This window comes from Protopterus annectens, chromosome 11.part0 (assembly GCF_019279795.1).
Source record: "Protopterus annectens isolate FY-2018-M chromosome 11.part0, PAN1.0, whole genome shotgun sequence".
NCBI lineage: Eukaryota > Metazoa > Chordata > Ceratodontiformes > Protopteridae > Protopterus > Protopterus annectens.
Window position 1 is genome coordinate 1106995733 of NC_056745.1, and position 21510 is coordinate 1107017242.

At 38.9% G+C, this 21510-nt stretch overlaps 1 protein-coding gene across 10 annotated transcripts in view; it reads right to left on the reverse strand.

Moving 5' to 3' along the window:
* The window catches only part of CALD1 (caldesmon 1), a 1713117-nt gene that overhangs the window by 498237 nt on the left and 1193370 nt on the right, over positions 1 to 21510 (reverse strand). For all 10 annotated transcript variants that reach the window (XM_044088458.1, XM_044088461.1, XM_044088452.1 and 7 more), the window contains one exon: positions 6773 to 7115. In XM_044088458.1, the coding sequence (XP_043944393.1) occupies positions 6773 to 7115 (343 nt within the window). The remainder of the gene's footprint in view (positions 1 to 6772; positions 7116 to 21510) is intronic.

The window sequence follows — 21510 nt, forward strand, 5'->3', positions numbered from 1 at the left end:
ACTGGATAAAAGTAGATCCAAGGTAATACAGCAAAGGAGATACTAGGCTCCGGATAAAAAATGGAAACTTACGTGATGGCAGTACATCTGTGGGTTTTAACAAAAATGTTAATACGTAGGAGAGGGTGGAGGGTAGAATCTGTAAAACTGGATTTACTGAGAAGGGTAGTTTTATGGCAGCTGACACAGTGAAAAAGACTAGTGAGATGAGAAACTCTATAAGAGAAATGATCCACTGAAAGCAGAGGTGAATCAGTGGAGTACTACATGTAGTTATGTCTGAAATATACAGTGCTACACACACATACACACAGACACACACACAAACACGCCCTCTCTCTTTTTATACACACACACACACACACACACACACACACACACACACACACACTCACATATATATATTTTATATTTATATATATATATATATATATATATATATATATATATATATATATGTATATACACACACACAAACACACACACACACACACAAATAGTGGAATGATGTCTTATAGGCTAGGAATATTGTACTTTGACAGGAAGTGTGGTAATGTACATTGTACACTTTATTTTTTAAATAAAGAGGCATATTACCTGGAGAATTTGCTGCATGATTTAAAGGCTTGTAGAAAAATAAATATGTATTTAAGAGTAGCACTGGTACTTTTCTCCCTTGTATTTGACAAAGAGGATGCCAAAAGGGTGGAAACAAGACTGTTAGGCTGATGTTAGAGATGTCAGTGTATCAAACAGATAACAAGTTAACAAGCAAACTTTATGAGGTGTTGATGGGAAGTGTTGCTGTTATACAAAAGAAAATTAAGTACAGCTTGGGAAACAGAATTATGGAAGAGTTTAATGACGAAAGTTCTTAAAAGAATATGGTTAGGCAGAGCTCACTACATCATGTACTGGCCAATGTTAGATTGGCAAATAAAAAAACAAACTTTGGACACTTGACAGATCTGATGACTATGCCAGGACACTGGAAAGGCAGGGGCCTGGGAAATTGTAGGGAAGAAGGGCTAACCTATCCCATGTGATACTCCTGTACCTAATCCTTTTGGAGAAAAGTTAGATCTTTCACTGGGAATAGTGGTTGCATTTACTTGGTAAGTGGGTATTCAAATGATCCCAGAGGGCCTGCTTCAGCCACAGTCTGAGAAAAAGGTAAAAGAATGACTAAAAAGCATCAACCAAGAGCTTAAATTACAGAAATTAAAAGATATACACTAATTTGGAAATGGTAACTGGTGCTGCAAAACCAAACAAGTATAAAATACAAGATATATACATATTGCAAGTTCAACTTGGAATGTCAGCATACATACTGTAAATACAGCTTAGTGTGCTAAACATCAAAGTGCCAATAAAACTTCATCAATTTCTATTTGGAGGGGAACCCCTACCCCCAAACAGACCAGATTTGTGCTGCTGCTATGGCTGTTCTGATATCCTGGACTACATTACCATTTTCAAGTAGATTACTGCTTTTAATCTACACTGAGGAAGAAAGCTGATTACCAAATGTGAAAATACTACAATTTTTTCCTTTCACTTTTTGCCCTTTTTCTGTACACCTCTTGTTAATGAGGGTTAATTTCTACTGCAGTGAAAGTGTATCAGAGTGGGATTTGACAATAACTCCCATTTTGCATACATAGTTTACCAAAGGTCCCGACTCCTTGTTTTGAGTTCTGAGAAGCAGATGCTGAAAACAAGAGATTCCCATTGTTTTTGTTTTAATCTACTAAACTGGATAATGTCTATTATTCTGTTTATTTGAATGGGCATTTAATATGACTGTATATAGTTTATTAGTATTATTTTATATAGTTTTGCATGTCTAATCTAATATCAAAGGTACCACTTCAGTTGTTAACAATTGTCTTTACTGTGTTGTTTGTGCATTATGTATAAATAAGGAAGTATAAATAAATAGATTTTTGAAAAAAAACAGATTCCATTACTAAGCCCTGGAACCCATCACTATTAACATCCATGACATTCCATTACTAAGCCCTGGGGCCCATCATTATTTATATCCATGGCATTCCATTACTAAGCCCTGGGGCTCATCACTATTTACATCCATGGCATTCCATTACTAAGCCCTGGGGCCCATCACTATTAACATCCATGGCATTCCATTACTAAGCCCTGGGGCCCATCTCTATTTATATCCATGGCATTCCATTACTAAGCCCTGGGGCCCATCACTATTTACATCCATGGCATTCCATTACTAAGCCCTGGGGCCCATCACTATTTACATCCATGGCATTCCATTACTAAGCCCTGGGGCCCATCACTATTTACATCCATGGCATTCCATTACTAAGCCCTGGGGCCCATCACTATTTACATCCATGGCATTCCATTACTAAGCCCTAGGGCCCATCACTATTTACATCCATGGCATTCCATTAGTAAGCCCCAGGGCCCATCGCTATTTACATCCATGGCATTCCATTACTAAGATTTGGGGCCCATCACTATTTACATCCATGCCTTCTGAAGAGGTACTTGCCACCTTAACTAGGTTCTATTTTTCAGCCATTTGGTCCACCTCACAGCATTTGGATCCACTTACTTAGCTTATTAATGAAATCAGAATGGGGTATAGTGCTGAAGACTTTGGTCAGATTCAAATAAGATGTGTGAACAGAATGACCACTGTCAACAACCTGCATGACCTTGCAGAAGTTAACTAAACTAAGTAGGTAGGAGCTCGCTTTTTCAACGTCAGACTGATGTGAATCTATCCTAACAAGGTCTATGATATCAAAGCTCATGAAGTCAGATATAATACATGCCATAGCTTTGCAAATCAGACACGGTAGGCTAATGGGTCTATAGTCTCCACGGTCATTTGTAGAGGCATGACCACTGCAAATCACCACACTTCCTCGACAAATCTTATAACTAATTTCAGGTTAAGCAATTTAAGGAGGGATTCCACAATGGTGTGTTTGGTGGTACTTATTAAGCATCCAGTTAAATTATCAGGCCCCATGGAAATGGATTTGTTTGGTTTTAGAGAGTTCCTTCAGTCTGAGTTATTTTGCAATATTAGGAGGTGTAAGGGATTAAAACAATTGTGGGATTAAGATCATTGTTTCAAGGTTAAAGTTTGCACCAAATTTGTTAACATATTTGGTATGTCTACTGGAATGTAGTGGGTGCTTGCATTTTGGGTAAGTTCAGAACACTGCTGGGTGCTACTTCTTAATTTCTTAGAGTAACTAAAGGATAGCTCATGACTATCCTTGGCTCCAGAAGCTAACTTAAGTTTATGATTTGCCTTACTAGCTTTTACAGTAGTCTTTAGTAACCTACTGATATTTATGATGCAATTTTAATATGACCAAATTTAGTTCTATTGTATAACTTACAAAGTTTTTTTTATCTTGTTGTAGAGAATATGTATATTAGTGGACCTACAGGATGGCTTTCTTCCTATTATATTTGGCTCTAGTAGGGATGGCCAGGTTGAGGCACTTATCTATGTGGAAATAAAACTCCTTTCTATTAATAGCAACTGTGTCAGTGTCAGATCTGGTGATGTTGCTAGTAAATTTGCACACTTCATCAAAGAGTACGGGGAGAATTGTCCATTTGAAATCAAAGAATTTGGAATGATTTACAGCAGAGATTTTAGAGATTTTGAAAGTGAAGGTTAAAATGCTATGATCACACATAACAAAGGAAGTAGAAACTGGAGATATGACATATCTAATGGCTACATTCATTCACACCAAGTCAAGAATTTACATTAACTATAAGTTCTGAAGAATTTTTATTTATCAAGTCTGAGAATATTTGGGCATACCCAACATTGGAGGTATATAGGTGTATCAGTTTATTGAGGTGTAGCTGAAATCTCCCTTTATAAAACCATTTTGATAATGTAGGCCTTCAGATATATTTATGGATCTCACATAGTCTTCAAGGGACACAGCGGGTGTCCTGTAGCAGGATATAAGCTGACAATTTGCCTTGCTCAGAGTAAGCTGGAGTTCAACTTTGCAGGTTCAACTTGTGGGTCTCTTGGAATCTGTCTCAAGGTGATGATGTTCTTGACAGAGATATACTACCACAGATTCCAACAGGCTTGAATACATGGTAAGCACAAAACCCAGCTATGGAGAGAGTGCTACCTTTACACTGAAGACAAGTCTCAGCAACTACACAAATGTATGTGTGTTTCAAGCTGCACAAGAGCCCAAAATCAGGCAATTTCTTGTTAAGACTTCAAGCATTAAGAACGGACACCTTAAAATGGTCCAGATTGGGGTGGAAATGGTTATATTGATATCTGCTGTGCTGGGATGTCAATTAACTTTTCTCTGCCTAAAAAACATTATGGGGCAACAAGGGCATTAGCCATTAAGCAGAGGTCATGGAACAAGACATGGCAGAATATACATGGTGAAGAAAGATGGACTACTGTCATTCATCTCATCTCATACTGCACATACTGGACTCATTAGAAAGACACTAGCTACTAAGCCTATAATCTTTTCTTTGTGTACAGGTATAATTCTGGGTGAAGGAAGAATTCCTCTCAGGACCAGTGTTTTGCTTGCACTGGGCACATGAAAAGCAAGATCCAACATTACTCTCTGTATGTCCCTCACATTCATGTGGCTCAAGCCTTTTACACCACTTAGAGATCTGCTAGTTTATACTCATATTTCGTCTGGTAAGAGCTTTTGTGAGGTCACCGATCCTGGCATCAGAAAGACAACTAACTTTAACCCTACCTTTGTCTAGTCTTATGTGTGGAGTCAGAGAGGCTGACAACATAGTCAATAATTAATATGATAACTGCTATTTTTACTCATCGAATTTGAGGAACTAAACAATTTGCAGTCTACCTCCAGATGATCCTTTACTATGTGTGAGCATGGTGCGGATCTGCTTTTGGACATCTGATGAGGCCTAGTTTTGTATTCCTAGAAGGCTACTACAACCTCATCTTCTTATTCCTAAGAAGCATCAGCTTTTACACTTAGCATAAATCAGTTTAGTGTGGCTGTGTAGAGATGGTGGTGGTAGTGTTTGATGCTCACAGGTCATCTTACTGGGTGAGAGTAGAGTTCATTGTTTAAGAGCAGGTCATCTTACTGGGTGAGAGTAGAGTTCATTGTTTAAGAGCAGGTCATCTTACTGGGTGAGAGTAGAGTTCATTGTTTAAGAGCAGGTCATCTTACTGGGTGAGAGTAGAGTTCATTGTTTAAGAGCATATCTTAGCTCCTAATCTGCCTGATAGTACCAAGCGCTATAAGGCTGGCAAAATATCCAATACAAGCAGGTTTACTTTCCATTTTGTGCTGGTGGGTCTTGAATATAGTTTATGTGCTCAACATTAAAGCTTTTGTGGCAGAATTAAGACACTCCTTTTTACCTGCATGGTGTGGTTTTATGTTCATTTTTTAGAGTATTTTAAGTATCTAGTTACTGTCCATTTATCTGTGCTTTAGTTTTTTGCTTTTATTTTACACATTGTACTTTGAAATAAATTACCTTAATGAAGACAAAGTCAGACTACTGGAGCTGTCCTGTTTAGGCCTGCACTGTAAATTGGCTACTAGCTCAAAGGGACCAATAAGACAAGTGAAATGAACGAATGAATTACACTTTGTCTGGCTTGAACTGTCAAAGCCTGTCTCTCCCCACTGCTGACTTCCACCAAAAGTTTCTACTGTCCTGAATCACAACACCATTTTGGAAGAACACCTTTTAGTGCAGAGTCTCTAGACTTATGATTTCACTGTGCATTTTTTTTTGGGGGGGGGGGGGGGGCTGGTAGGAGGTTGGATCTCACAAACCACTGTTGTTCCAGCACATGTTTCAGTCAGTAGAAAAAGGTTGGCAGTAAAGGATGAAAAATATATCACAGCAGTTACAGGACTAAGAATGTGGAAACAAATGATGTAAACTTGTGTTCACATACAAAATTAACACTACTTCCCTACTACAAAAATATCCCTTTTATGAATTAGCTTTGTAAGACACCCAAATGACCTTTATGTGCACTATAGCTCAGTTCACTCATTCATTTCCAATATGTATTTATCCCTTTCAGGGCTGTAAAAAATGGAAAAAAGTCCCAGCAAACAATGGGTACAAGGCAGAGTCAGTCCTGGATTGGAAACATGTCGACTTCAGAACACACAAACAAAACTCAAGACACGCATACACACACACACACACACACGTAGACAAGACACAGACACACACACACACACACACACACACACACACACACACACACACACACACACACACACACACACACACATGCACACATGCACACAAAACCTCCAGCAAACATCCACACAGAACTAAGAGAACATGAGTCCTCTGAGAATAAGGCACATACACACACACACACACACACACACACTCACACACACACACACACACACACACACACACACACACACACACACACACACACACACACACACACACACACACACACACAACTTCCAGCAAACATCCACACAGAACTAAGAGAACATGAATACTCTGAGAATAAGGCACTACAGCCAAGAACAGCTCTGGGCAACAAAGCATTGTGAGTCAGGAGTGCTTTACTGCTTCCAACTTCAGTTACATTACTTAAATAGCAGCACACCTTAATACGTTATCACTGGCTACTGATGCTAGCAAAACAGTCAGAAGTTCTTAATTAATTATATGAAAGCAGTCATAAAATGTAATAAAACATTATTCATTGTTTTATAATTAAATATACTACCTGCTTTTTATAGTAGCTTGACTGGAATTCTTCCTCCTCTTCCTCATCCCTTTGCCATCCGTCATTCCTCTCATGTACTTTGGTTTCCACCTTCTCAGTGCCATACCTTCCTTGCCTTGCGTCATCCCTCACCATAGACTCATCGTCATCAGGTTCCTCTCTCTTTTTCATGGATGATGGCCTTTCATTTGAAACTGTCACGTCCAACTCCTTCTGGCGCTCTAGGGCTTCCTGCTGTCGCTTTTGGCGTCGTTCCTCTCTCTTTGCCAGTCGTTCCAAAAATGCTTCATCATCCAAGCTACCTGTATCGCTGCTTGTCACAGTTTTGGTTTCTTCAGTCATACTGTTTTATAAAAAGGAGCAAAACAATTTGACACAAAGTCAACAAAATATTTATGCATACAACCTTAACAGATAATTTTCATTAAATGGTACAAAAATAAGTAAAATGAATGCCTCCTGCAATGTAATTCTCCTTGATCATTACACATACAATGTACCGTCTATTGTTAAAGCATTAGTGTCAAAATACTGTCACAATTTTTTGAACTGCATGCCAACTTTCAGAGTGTAATCTTCTGCCCCAAATGTATAGTCTGCTTAGGCATAAAAAAAAAGCAATCAAGCATTCTGATAAAGAAAGCTATTGAATTAAATGTATAACTATAAACCATACTAAATATGAATTCTTTTAATTCAAACTGCAACACATTTCAGTCTGCAAAATATAAACATATAGTGGTATATTGTCTACCTACATCCTAGACTGCTGCCCCTTCAGTGCTTGATAGAACAGTTTCACCTTATGGATTTACGTATCTAACAATACACTGATCTGTTTCAGTTTCACCTTATCCCTTTACGTACCTAACAATACACAGATCTGCTTATGTAATTACATATCCTACAAGTGTTGTTTCAGAAAAGACCAGCAGTCATTTTACCAGGACCTGAGAGACAGAATAGCTAAGTGACACATCTTCAGAATGTTAGCTTTGGATGCAGAACATACCGGACTCTTGTATTACCCATCAGTAGGAATGTCATACCTCTCAACTGTCCAGATTTTCACAGAATGTCCACATTTTTGGCTCATATCTTTAGTTTGTTCTTCCTAAAATGTGTGGTTTTGTGGCAAATTAGTGAGGACTGAATTCACTAAATAATGACAGACATTTGAGTTCTTTCAGAAAATACATGGTAATACAAAACTTTTTACTCTACCATATTTCTATATAATAAGAGCAACATTTAAAATCTGTCCCTGTTTCTAGGACTTTGTCCCGCCCATTATTTTTAGCTTTGTACAGAATTCGTGTGCTAAGAGGTTGAGAGCTATGGTTGGATACCTCAGTATTCACCACTCCCCAAGCTTTGTCTTTTAAGACCAGATTTTCCCATTCTTCTTGGAATGGAGTCCTAGTGTTGCCTCAGTTTTTTTTTTTTTTTTTTTTTTAAGACAAATTCCTGAAACAACAAATGTACTGTCAAGGTTTCTGGATTCTCATGGTTTCACCAAACAATGTTGCCAGCCCCAGCTTAACAACTTGGAGATGACATTTTTGCTAAGTACCTTACCTAACATTTTATTTTACTTCATTCTTCCAGTAGGACAAACCGACAAACTCCAGAGTCGATCTAGGGACTCTTTGGCAGAGGAACTTATGACACCTAAACCTTCACGGTAGCTGTTCTGAAGGACATTCTGATTCTGGAATCTTAGAATCCAACATATAATGCTTCTAAAGGGTGGCCTAATGGTTAAGGTATTTGCCTTACAAACACAAGGTGCAGGGTTTGAATCTCACAAGGGATAATTGGCTAGGCTTAAAATGGCTCGCAAGGGCAATTAGCTTAGTAATAATCTATGAACCTATGAACCTATGAAGGACAGACATGCTTGCAGCCATTGATATTTCATTTAAAGAGGCAGCATGGAAAATCGCATTGGATGTAGCACCTTTCCTGAGAAATTGACAGACAGGAATATGAAGACGTTATTTCACTTAGTTATCTGTGTGAAAATTAAAATACAATTTACTAGCTACATGGATAGTCATTGGCTGCTGACCTTCCTGCAAATTCTTCTGTTAGATAAATGATGAGAAGAGTTGATGCCTTCCCACAACCTCCTGTCCTTTTATTGTATTACGTTCATTTTCTGTGAACATCCATTGCATACATGAGATACTCCCCAAATTAGAATAATCAAAAATGAAAAACAGTAAGCCATGTAGTCATTCAGATCAGACAATGATGCGCACCTCTTAAAGAAAGACATGTTATTGTGGAAAGTGATCACTCTAAAAGGCCCTTTTTAATGCTGCCTTATTACTCGTGGCCAGGCCTGGTTCAGAATCCTTAGTTTAATGCAAAACGCAACAAAACGTGCAATTGCCACACAGGAAAAAGCCCACACGGATTGTACTTAAAAATGCTCGTTACTGTGTGCTTTCATGCTGACATTTAAATTTAGAAAGCTTCTGGTTAAAGGTTTTGCCCAACCAGTAGATGAAATGATGGTGGTCAGATACCACAACAGGAAAAATGAATCATTCTTCAACAATTGTCAGTGTTTACTAACAACCCGCCTAATTCTGAAACTGTTTATGACACAAGTGGCAATTGACCTGGTTGTTATAGGAGGTGCAAATATTATATTTGAAGATTACTATATTTTTCCAATTTGACTCTGATTCTGACCTGTTCTTAGATGCAAACACAGGCTACACTTTTAATACTTTAGTTGTGCGTTTAGACAGAATCAATGAAAATTCCATGTTAATTCTCAGAAAATACTGCGTTGTTACAGCAAATATATAGAGGTAAACCTTCATTATATATTTGTGATGCCACTTTAAATATCTGTACAAACATTTATTTATTATAACATTTTCATTGCTGAAGTCAGAAATGATTAGAAATTTTGAAGTCTGGTCACATGACTCATTCGAGTGGTACTTATAATCTTTCATCTAGATCACTAATGAGCAAAATAGAAAAATGCAGTCTACTTCAGATTTTAATGAAGAATCATAGTAACATAGGAAAGGACATAATAAAGGAATATGTATTGAAAGCTGGTATTATATATATAACGTATATGATTGATTTGGTAGCAGTTGATCAAGGGATTGCTTCATTTGACAGGTTGTCAAACTGTCACAACATGTCAAAATCAAAACTGGTCGACACGCTATAACTGACTAATGTTATGTTAACTAGAGCACAGGTTTACTGGATTTACTTTGGTCACAGTTGTATGATCGTGGAGCTACTATATATAGGGTGTGGAATGAAGTCCTTATGTTGGAGGAGTGGGGACAAAGTCCCTCATGTAAAGCATATGACATGCGCGCGCATCTGTGTGTATGCTTGTCTGTCTTCAGTATAAGGTGTATGTGTATTTATATTTTTTTTTACACAATTTCTTCCTCCTCACACCCAGCCATCACGTTACATGAGTATTTCCTCATTTGCTGGGTCTACCAAGCCTTCTTGCAGCTCTGGACTTTCCCCAACTCATGTTTTGGGCTGGTATGGAGATGATGGCACATGGTGCAGTATCATAATGCTGCTGCTGAGAGCCTTTACGGAAATTCCTATCCCTTGCACACATCAGTGACAACTATGGAAGGATGTACAATGTTGTCAGCACTGCCTGGTCACTCACTTCCAGAAGGACCTTGACTCACCAAGAGGCAGCACTAAATGTTGTTGTTTCCCTGGTCTCTACTAAAGAAGACAGTGTGCTAGTGGGCCTAATGTGCTCTCCTCATCTGAGGAAGGGCATGCCTATCCTGTCTAGCTGCACTGTTAAGCACCAGAGTTGAGAACCAAATTCGGATCTTCTGGGCCATAGTCAGGGCTTTATCCTTTTGTGCCGCTGGCACAGGCTAAATATGTGTTTATAGGTATGAAATGATTAGAACTTGAGACAGTGTGTGTGTGTGTGTGTGTGTGTTGTGTGATAGTAGTATTTGAGAGTGTGTGTGTGTGTGTGTGTGTGTGTGCGCGTATGCATGTCTGTTTGTGTGATTGTAGCGTTTGAGTGTATGTGTGTGTGTGTGTGTGTGTGTGTGTGTGTGTGCGTCTGTGCGCATGTGCATGTGTTTGTGTGATAGTAGTGCTTGAATAGTGCATGTATGAACTGCACATTTAATTTTTGCAATTGCTGACCACTGTTATTTGAGAACTGTGCTGTTTACTGAGTGTGTGTCTATGTGCTTGCTCAAGATGTTGTGGTTTGATGATGTGAGGATGGATTGTACTTGCTGAAGGCAATATATTTAAATATAAATTTGTATGTGTGTGTGTGTGTGTGTGTGTGTGTGTGTGTGTGTGTGTGTGTGTGTGTGTGTGTTTGTGTGCACACGCGCAGTATCTATATTACATAATCAAACTTTTAAAAGTTCGAAAGTCATATGGTCAACACCATATGATCAAACTTTTAAAATGTAATAAAAAAAAATAAACCAAAGAAAAAACCTATCTGAACGGTTTAAGCAGGGGGGCAAGCCCCCCTATACACCCCCTACACCCCTTGCTCTTTAAATATACCATCTCCGAGATCGCACTACAGTACAGAAAATGGAAATCTTCCCATTCTACACTGTACGGAAATCTCCATTGAAACATTCAAACTTTTAAAAAGTTCGATCATATGGTGTCGACCATATGACGTTCGAACTTTTAAGAGTTCAACAACATGATACAGACCCGTGTGTGTGTGCTTACATGATTATTTCTTGAAGGAAGTTAATGACAGACTTCAGATGTTTCACTGTTGTGTAATGTAGCTGACAATTTTTTTTTTCAGTTATTGATACTTATTTTTAGTATAAAGTTCTGTGGTCATGTGTTAGCTTCTCCACCTGTGTATTCTGCATGGACTTTCAGGAAGTAGACGATCAGATAATGTTTCATATATAAGGCAGAAGTTACATGGAAGCAACATTTCCTCAAGGCTTTGTAAACAATTCAAGTCTTCCAAACCTTTGATTTTCTAATAATGAATCACTGTACATTTTCATGTTGTTTTATGTGATTTACTTAAGGGATACACTCTGCAGAAGTACATTCAATGACAAGATGATGAGTGAATTACAAAGCAGTGTAGTTACCTTCCTAGGATGACTAGATATAGCTATGACAGTTAGATGAGCTACAGAATATGCTACTTTTTTGACATATGCACATTGATCAACATTTAAATTTTGTCAATTATTGCCATTAGTCCTTAATGAGGGCCAGGCTTGTCTTTACTTTTACAAACAATCACTAGTGTGCAACTTATGGGTTATGGTCCCAAAAGATCAAGGTTACAACAGTATTCCAGGGATTTTTTCTTTCACCAAGGTGGAGTGACTGCAGAGTTGGTATACATATGGGTGCAGTTCATTTTATGAAAATAGTCAGTTTACTGACAGACAAAATTGCTTTAAAAATAGATCAGAATCACTCTTTTTCAAGTGCTGGAGGTATTGAAGGAGGAAGATTGCATACTTGTGGTTACAGCAAATGGGCATTTGCATTTTAATGTTGAAACCTTTAGATACACAAAGTTTCAGCATTAGGGGTTGGAGTGTTTATGCCAGTTTTTTGGAGTGTTTGAGTTAGAGGAAGGGAAAGGAATATATTTAGTGTTGTGTGTTTGTGATTTTGCATATGGTGTGTTTGAGTGTCTCTCATCTAGTTGTAGAAAGTGTTTTTTCTAAGTTAAGGTGGGAGGTTCGGATTACTAGCAAGGGTATGGTTAGCAAACATTAGTAAAGTGGTGTAGGGGGTTAATAAAACCTACCTGTGCTATTTGTGAACTTTACATCTCTAATCCCAATAATATACCTTAACTTAGGGGAAATCATTTTCCAGAACAGGACACTATTCAAAATGTGTCTGAAGTTAGTGGTAGGATTTTGGTGAACAGATCACAAAAGGAAGGTATTAGTTTTCATTTTGTGACTAGTTACAGTTCTGATCCATTGATTTTTTTGGTAAATATGCTTTTGATGTCTTGCATCAATCCCCTGTGTTTCCATGTTTGTGCATTTCGATATTTCAGCATACACTGTGTACACATATATATATTTATATATAGGAATGTGGACGTGCATCTCTCCATGTTGTAGGTTGAAGGAGGGCTTGCCTAAATTAAATTGACTCTTTTTTTAACAAATTGTTTAACTTTGAATACTGTTTATAGTTGACTGAATTTGCTGTTTTTAATTGCAGTTATGTGTCATTCACAAAACAGTTGATATATTGTCTTAAAGCCCTTTAAAGATGCCATTTTTCATGATGTGATCATTTGTTTATTATCACAATTTGTGCCCTTCCCCCCCTCTAAGTCATATGGTGGTACATTGCTGACATTAAAGGTATTATCATTACTTGTTCACCTGGTATGCATCTTCTGTAGATCATTTTAGACAAACTAGCATCTTTTAATGAGTCAGATTACTGGGTTTGCAGTCATTAGCACATACGTTTATTTACAGTCCATTCCAAACAAAAAGAACTGAGCCTTATTACAGAGGTCAACAGGATACCACTAGTAGCCTCCATCAGGACAAACTGGTAACCTTCCCACCCTGACTTGTTACCTGTTGCTTAACCAGTGATTTCCCCAAATAATTGTCTACAGACAGACATTTAAAGCTTTAAACACATCTATCTTTCTCTTATGTGGAACAGTATAAAGATAAACAGAATACACTATCAGTCCTTCGTCAAGTACTACTGATACCATTTTCAAAAATGCCACAGAATTCAGAAGGAATATATTCTGTGGATAACCTAACTCCCTGTCTCTCTACGAACTAAGCAACTAAAATCAGTTTCACCTACATGCTCCACTCTGCTCTAGTCTTTGCAACCCGTCACCCTGTTAATGTACTAAGTAAACATCCAAAGTCATACTCTGAATTACTCTACTCTATACAATTTCCTACCATCACCTTGAATTATCCAAACAATACTCCACACCATACTCCCACACCCACCTTATACCACCCTAAAACATTTTAGCCAATCTACAAACCCTTCTTTACTTTATTTTTTCTACAACCATACCTTGTAAACATCTAATAATTAAAAAAAAATCCTATAAAATATGCTTCTATTTTTTCCATTGTATGTTAAGCTGTTTATTTCATCTTTCATTGTTTAATATGCACAACCTCTGATCAAGAAACCTGCTATGCATCTAGCTTTATATATTTTACTGTTACTGCTTACTTTCCTCTAGTTTAAATATTTTACTGTTAGATTTTTCAACTATTACGTTTGTACATACGGTTGGAGCTTTTCTCCCTAAGCCTCTGCTGAAAATTGTGTGTGTTTGGGGGGGGGGGGGTGTCTTATGCTCATACAGACTATTTTGGTAAACAAATGCAAAATAAATAAAAACCTCAACAAAACTATACTGTTCCACATCTAACAGAAGTAGGTCTCTTGTGCCAGGTTTGATAAGCTCCACTGTGACTCTCTCCATGATTTTAGATAAACCACTGGTCAGGCTGATGAGCCTAAAATACTTTATATAATATGGTCCTCCTATGGTAAATTGGTACCCCTTCAGTCTGTCACTGTAGATCAGGATTGTATTCACGTGCTGACATTTTGCCTAACTGATTGGGTTTAGTGAGATTTCTCCTTGATTCTGTACAGGACAGTGGAAATTAGCAGGTAGGATGCCTTGTCTAATGGAAGTTATAAAATAGTTACAATCAAAAACCTTTAAGGCCAATAATACATTGCAATAGCAGTGGCACATTGATGTGCTACAGTGCATCTGCCCTAATGGTCCTGGGAGATAAGACCCTGTCTGCTGTCCAGGTGACCTGAGTTCTTCTAATGGAACAGGAATTTGTGGACACAGAGAAGGGCAAGAGTGGCCTGCTCACCCTTCCTTGGTGGTTTCAGGGGACATCTAATCACTTCTGTGGAATGGCATGTCTTTCACTGAACTGTTTACTTGGTGCAGTTATTCTGCAGGGACTGCCTGATGTTGTGAGATGTGCATGGCCAGTAAACGCTGTGGGGGAACAAAATTCAGCAAAACACAGTGGAACTAGCCTTAAGTTACCCCCATGAAACTCGCCTGCACTTTTATTCATTTACCTCTGACCTGCTATGCCATGGTGGAAATGTATTTCAGAGTCAGTCTGCCTACCAGGTTAACAAAACAAATATAGAAATTATACCTACCAAGTTAACTAAACAAACACATAAGTAAATTATAGAAATGTGTATTACAACAAGGATTTTTCTTTTTTTTTTTTAATTTATGAGGGAATTGTTGAATGGATAATTTGCATTTCTTTCACATTTATAAAAAAATTTAAGTTAGAATTTCTAATGTGTTTATGGAGGTACAGTCTGGGAAACCTAATCAGGAAACCATTAAAGGTTTGTTTAACCAGTTTTGCCTTTTTAATTTAGGAGTACTTTAATTTTTGTTCAGGTTAAAGTCTTGAGTGTGGTAAGAGGCAGAGTGGGATTCATACTGGTCAGGGATATGGCTTATCATGCCTGAATTTGTTAAATTGCCATGATATCTTGTTTCTAACACAGTACAAATACCATAGAGATGGGACAGCAGTGCAACAAGGGTCATTGTCTGGTACTATAACTACTACAAAACTTTAATTACATTCCACAACACGTTAAAAAAAAAATCACTTTAACATTCAATGTGGACGTAGCACAGGTGATCCTGTCAAGACACAGCATGCTTGTCTTTCAGTTATAAAAAAATAGAACCCAAACAACTGGCCAAAGACAAATTATTAAAGTTTAATAATCAAAAGTAAAAAAAAAACTCTAGTGCTTTGGCTAAAAAAAGCCTTCAAGGAGTCTATGACGGCTTTTTGGAGCTGAGGCACTAGAGGTTTTTACTTTTGTTTATTAAACCTTAATAATTTATTGTCCTTGGCCAGCTGGTTGTTTTTATTATTATTCTTTTTCTTTCTGTGGTTATTGTCTTTTTGTTATACCTCTTCAGCTGGCACATTTGCACCCCAGTGTACTAATTTCAAGTTTATTACCAGTTAGTTAGTTAATGAGCTGGCAGTACTAAGGAGCAGCATGTCTTATGAATAACAATATGAATATTAACTTCCAAAGTCACATTGCAAAATAAAATGAATTTGTCATTCAAGGGGACAACTAAGTCACAGGCTAAAACATGTGGCTTGGTGAAATGGTGTCTGGGAAATAAACACTGCTGGCTGGCAAACTATTTATGTAGGGGTCAGTGGAACTTTCTTTCTTCCATCAGCTATCCAAAAATTACAGAACTCACATACCAACATGACAACCACTCATCGCTCTGTGAACAGACATTTTATTAAATATCTTTCAGCACTGCAGGACTCATCAGTGCTTACTACCTAATGCAAATTGCCTGGATGGGCCATTGCATATTGTGGGAAAGTTCAAGCTATGATACGTACTGTGGCTGGAGTTCAGTGTGGTATGCACTTAAAGTATAATCGTAATGTACTCTTCCTCTTGTATTACCGTAACGGTGCCTAACACAGCATACCAGAATTATGGAGATACTGAATATCACACACTGTGTGTGTGTGTGTGTGTGGGGGTATGCATCTGCATACATGTCCATGTGCGCAACACGTTTGTGTCTGCTGGAGATGACAACAGCATCATGGATAATACAAATTCCTCCTGAAAAATAAAAGTATTTCAGAAAACAATGGGAAACAGGTTTTTAGTAATACACTTAAGCCAACAAAATAAACTGACTACTGACATTTTCAGCCTTATTTAGGTCTATCAAAAATACCCGCGGTGGTGGTGCTGCGGTAGCGTTGTCACCTCACAGTAAGACGCTGTCTGGTTCGATTCTCAGCTAGAGCGTCTTCTGCATGGAGATATGCGTGAATGGGCATACCTTCGTTGAAGGTTGTGCGTCAGACCTGGCAAGCCGGTGCATAAAAATCAACTGCCAATCATTAGCGGACCGGAGTTCCGCTGTGGCGACCCCTAACCAGGAAAAGCCGAAAGACCCAAACAAATTGTAACTTAAATGGAGAATCTATCTCTGCTCAGAAATGTTCTGCTTAACAAATAACCTTAAATGTATTTACATTAGAAAATGTACCAGACAGCTTGGAAACAAAGAAAGCAACTCCCACAACAGATGTTTGTATCTTTCGGCTTTTCCCGGTTAAGGGTCGCTACAGCGGAACACCGGTCCGCTAATGACTGGTAGTGGATTTTTACATACTGGGTTACCAGCCCTGACGCACAACCTTCAATGAAGGTATGCCCCATTCACGTATGCCTCCACGCAGAAGGCGCTCTAGCTGAGAATCGAACGGGACAACATCTTGGTATGAGGCGACAACACTACCGCAGCACCACCACCGCAGATAGTTTAACTCCCACAACAGATGTACAAGGGTGAAACATTTATAATTAGTAAAGTCTGACTTTTTTTGGTCTTTGTGCATTATTAAAGATAAAAAGCAGTTTGTGACCACAGTTTTTTTTTATTAAATCACAGGTAAAAGGCACAGTCTTTCACATTATAAAGTATTTATTCAAGTGTTTAAAATCAAAAACAGCACATACCATTTAAATGTTTATTAAAATCACATGATTACAAATTTAAAGGCATATTCTGACTCTTGGTGTTTCAAACTACAGCCAGGAAAAAAAGTGGCATTTAATAAAGTTAGATACTTGCATTTCTTTCAAGGTTAATTTTTTAGAGCAGCTGGTAAAAAATCAAATTAAGTGTTAGAAAAGGTACCTTTCCATGTAGAAAATGTGTGAAGTGTAAATATATAGAATCAACTACTAATTTTAAACGACTTATAAATAGTGAATGTTATAATGCAGGTTGTGCAAATCTTGTTAGATGAGAAGTGTGTTCTTGTTTCTATGCAGGGAAAGCTAATAGAAAGTTGAAAGAAAGCATTATTAAATATACATCACAGATGATGTAACGAGTAATGCTTTAGCTAAACATTAAAGAGACCAGTGATGTACATAAATGTTCATTTCTTCTTAAAGTGATTTCACAGATGTTAAGAAGTGGTAGTGTTTTCAACTGAAAGGAATGTATGGAATACAAATGGATGCCTTAATTACGTGCCACAGTATTCCCAGGCTTAAATGATATTGTACCTTTAAAAGCAATTATAAAGGCGCACAGATTAAAACATTTAGAATGTGAGTACTCCTCTAAATTTGTAAACAATGTAATTTTAATGAGAATTTTAAATAAAATGTGCTGCTTTGGACTTTAAACACTTGAAAAAATATTTTATAATATGCAAGCTTGGTTGGACTTTAATAAAAACCTACAGCTGTTTTTACAGACTGCCATTCAGTTTTTACTTTGTTGTTCCTTAGCTGTTAAATGTATTTGTCTTGGTGAGTTGGAATTAGTTTGCATTAAGAGTGAAAGTGTAGAAACACATTGGAAATGTTTATTTTTAGGGGAAATTTACATATCTCCTGTGGTGTTGTAATACAGGGAACACTGCAAATACATTTACATATATGTTTTTGTGTTTCTTCCAGGTTCTTTGCGGCTGAATATGCTGGAAGTTTTGCTCTTCTCTATGGAACAGAGCTGTTGTCCAACTGCCAACAGCACATCTTAGGTACTGTAAGACAGCTGATGAAGATTGGGTTAGATATAATAGTTATGGGAAAGACACCGGTCACTTAGTGGATGAGTGAGGGGTGGGATTTTGGAAATCGATGTGAAGGATTAGAGGGTAGGTTCATAGGTTCATAGGTTTATACTAGGCTATCTGCCCTAAGGCATTTATAAGCCTAGCCCAAAGTTTTGTGGCTTACGCCACCCCTTATGTTAAAAAATACTGTGCCCATTAGTTTGTTGTGCCTCTGTCCAGCAGTGACACAGAGATGATTCCCTGGGTAAACCTACGATCTCCCATCCACCGGTCAAGATTTCTCTTGAACAGAACCAGCGAGGTGCTCTGCCTCACATGGACCGGGACTCTATTCCACAGCATAGGGAGTCTCTGGGTGACAAATCTATCCCACCAGCATGTCCTATTTATATCCGTGCTAAGGTTTAAGTCGCTTGCTCTAGTGGATCTGGTAGATTTGGATTTTTTGAGGTGGAGCATGTCCATTAATTCCGGGTTGGACATGGCCTTGTATGTCAGGCACAGGTCACCGCTGAGCAGGCGGTATGCGACTGAATAGAGCTGGAGTTTCTTCAGTCTGGCAGCATATGACAGATTTTGGAGTCCCTTTATGCTTTTGGTGAGGAACTTTTGGGGTCTCTTCAATTGCTGCAGGTGTCGGGTGAGATACATCCCGAATGGGGCATTGTACTCGATCATTGGTCTGATAAGTGAAGAGTACAGGGGAATAATGACCTCACTTGATCTGGATGTGAATCCCTTCATGATCAGGTGGGCAATGTAGAAGGTCTTTCTAACCACTTTAGCAATGTGAGTGTCAAAAGAAAGGCCACTGTCAACCTGGGTCCCCAGGTCCCTGATAACCTCTTCTGTGCTTAATGGATTGCCACCTATATGGTAGCTTGGGGTTACCTTGTTTTTCCCGAAGGGTATGACTATACATTTTTTTGGCATTTAACTTCAGGCCATGGCTCTGGCACCAGTTATCAGTTTCCGTGAGACCCCTCTGAAGGATATCTGTGTCCGATGTACTTTCCACTATGGCGCCCAGTTTGCAGTCATCTGCAAACTTTGTCAGCCATAGTCCTCCTATGTTTGCCTGTACTTCTGAGAAGTAGATGCCGAACAACAGGGGGCCAAGGACTGAGCCCTGTGGGACACCACTTGTGACTGGCTTGGAGTCTGACATGGCGCCAGCAACTCTAACCCTGTGGGTTCTGTCCTTTGGCCAGTTTGCAACCCATCTTGTGACATATGGGTTTACATTTAAGCTAGTAAGTTTGTCTATAATACCCGAGTGGGGTATTGTGTCAAAAGCTTTTGCAAGGTCAAGGTAGACTGTATGGACTGCCTTTCCCTCATCAATGGCCTTGGTGACTGTTTCGAAGAAGTCGACCAAGATCAAAAGGCATGATCTGCCCTTGACAAAGCCAAACTGGGTCAGGTCCAATGTCTGCAAGTCCCCTATGTCTTTGTTTATGAGTTCCATTATGATCCTCTCCATAGCTTTGCAGACCAGGCTTGTTAAGCTTATGGGGCGGTAATTTCCAGGGTCCGTAGAGGTACCGCCTTTGTGGAGTGAGACCACAGTTGCCGTACGCCACTCCTTGGGCACGTATCCTGTGGTAAGGCTAAGATTAAACAGCTGCCTTATTTGCGGGTTTAGTTCCTCATTGAGTTCGTGTAGCACACAGCCAAGGACACCATCCGGTCCCATTGATACTGTGTTTTTAGCTTTAGAGAGAGCAGCTTTCACCTGCACATTTGAGATGTCTGGGAGGCTACACTCCGCTGGGATAGTTATCTCTCCTTTTGGGGGGGAGAGGGGGGTGAAGTTTGCACTGAACCTGTCTGCCAGTATGTTGGCAATGTCTGTGGGTTCAGTGATTTTTGTATCATTTTGGACTAATTCTGTGCATATCTGGGAGTTTCCACCCAGGTTTCTAACATAGCTAAAGAAGGCCTTATGATTGTCTTTTGAATCTATTGCAATTTTTCTCTCAAAGTTGGCCTTGGGTGATTTTATGAGTGCTCGTATTTTTTTACTAATAATGATCAAGGGTGTCTCCTCTTTTATGGATTTTGCTCTATCATGTAACAGCTTTCTCCTCTTATTGTAAAGTTTGTTTATGGCTGGGGTCCACCAGACTGGACATTTGCCCTTGGTGGAAAGAGTCTTGGTTTTATTAGGGATTGCCTGATCCATGCAGTCCTGGAGGTGTTCGTAGAAGGCATTTGTAAGGGCTTCCGCAGCTTGGGTTTTGGTTTCCACTGGCTCGGGGGCCTTGAAGGATACCACACCAGTCTTGAGTAGTGTGAAGTTTGCTTTAGAGAAGTTCTTCACTGTGGTCTTTTTTGTTTTGGGTGGGGGCGGGATGTGGATTTCCAGTGAGATAAGTTTGTGATCTGATCTCACCAATGAGGGATATACTTCCGGTGTGGAGCATTTTGTCCCCATGTTTGTGATGATGAGATCTAGTATATTTTCTCCTCTTGTGGGAACGGTGACTAGTTGTTCCATGGCATTTGAATTTATGAACTCCAGGAACCTTTGGGCTAGAAAGTTGGGGCTTGAGTAATGTTCCCAGTCTATATTCGGGTAGTTAAAGTCACCCAATATAATGGTGTTTGGAGATACATTAGAGATACATTAGTAGAGGTATCATCCGTTGCAAAGTTAAGGCAAAGTTGACAGGGGACAACAGCCACTGACAAATCAAGTGGGATACAAGGCAAATAATCCTATCACCAACCAGGTCATGGCAGGAGATGTACAGGAGACTTTGGTTGGTGCCAAGATGTGGAGAGAGTTGGGGGAGCAATCACTGCTGGAATGCATGGAAATGGATAGGGCAATTCTGCTGAGGTTTAGGCCATGGAAAGTACATCACTCGCATATAAGCTGGGGGAGTTCTGGGCACCGATCATTGCTAGGAGGTAGAGTCATCAGGATAACATAGAGCAATCAGATGTGGCAAGGGAAACTGACGTTGGAGGTGTGTCACTCATTGCCTGAATCATGCCTATGTAGGCTAAGAGATTATGAATAATAGTGCAACTGCACATACAAACTCTGCAACTAATAGC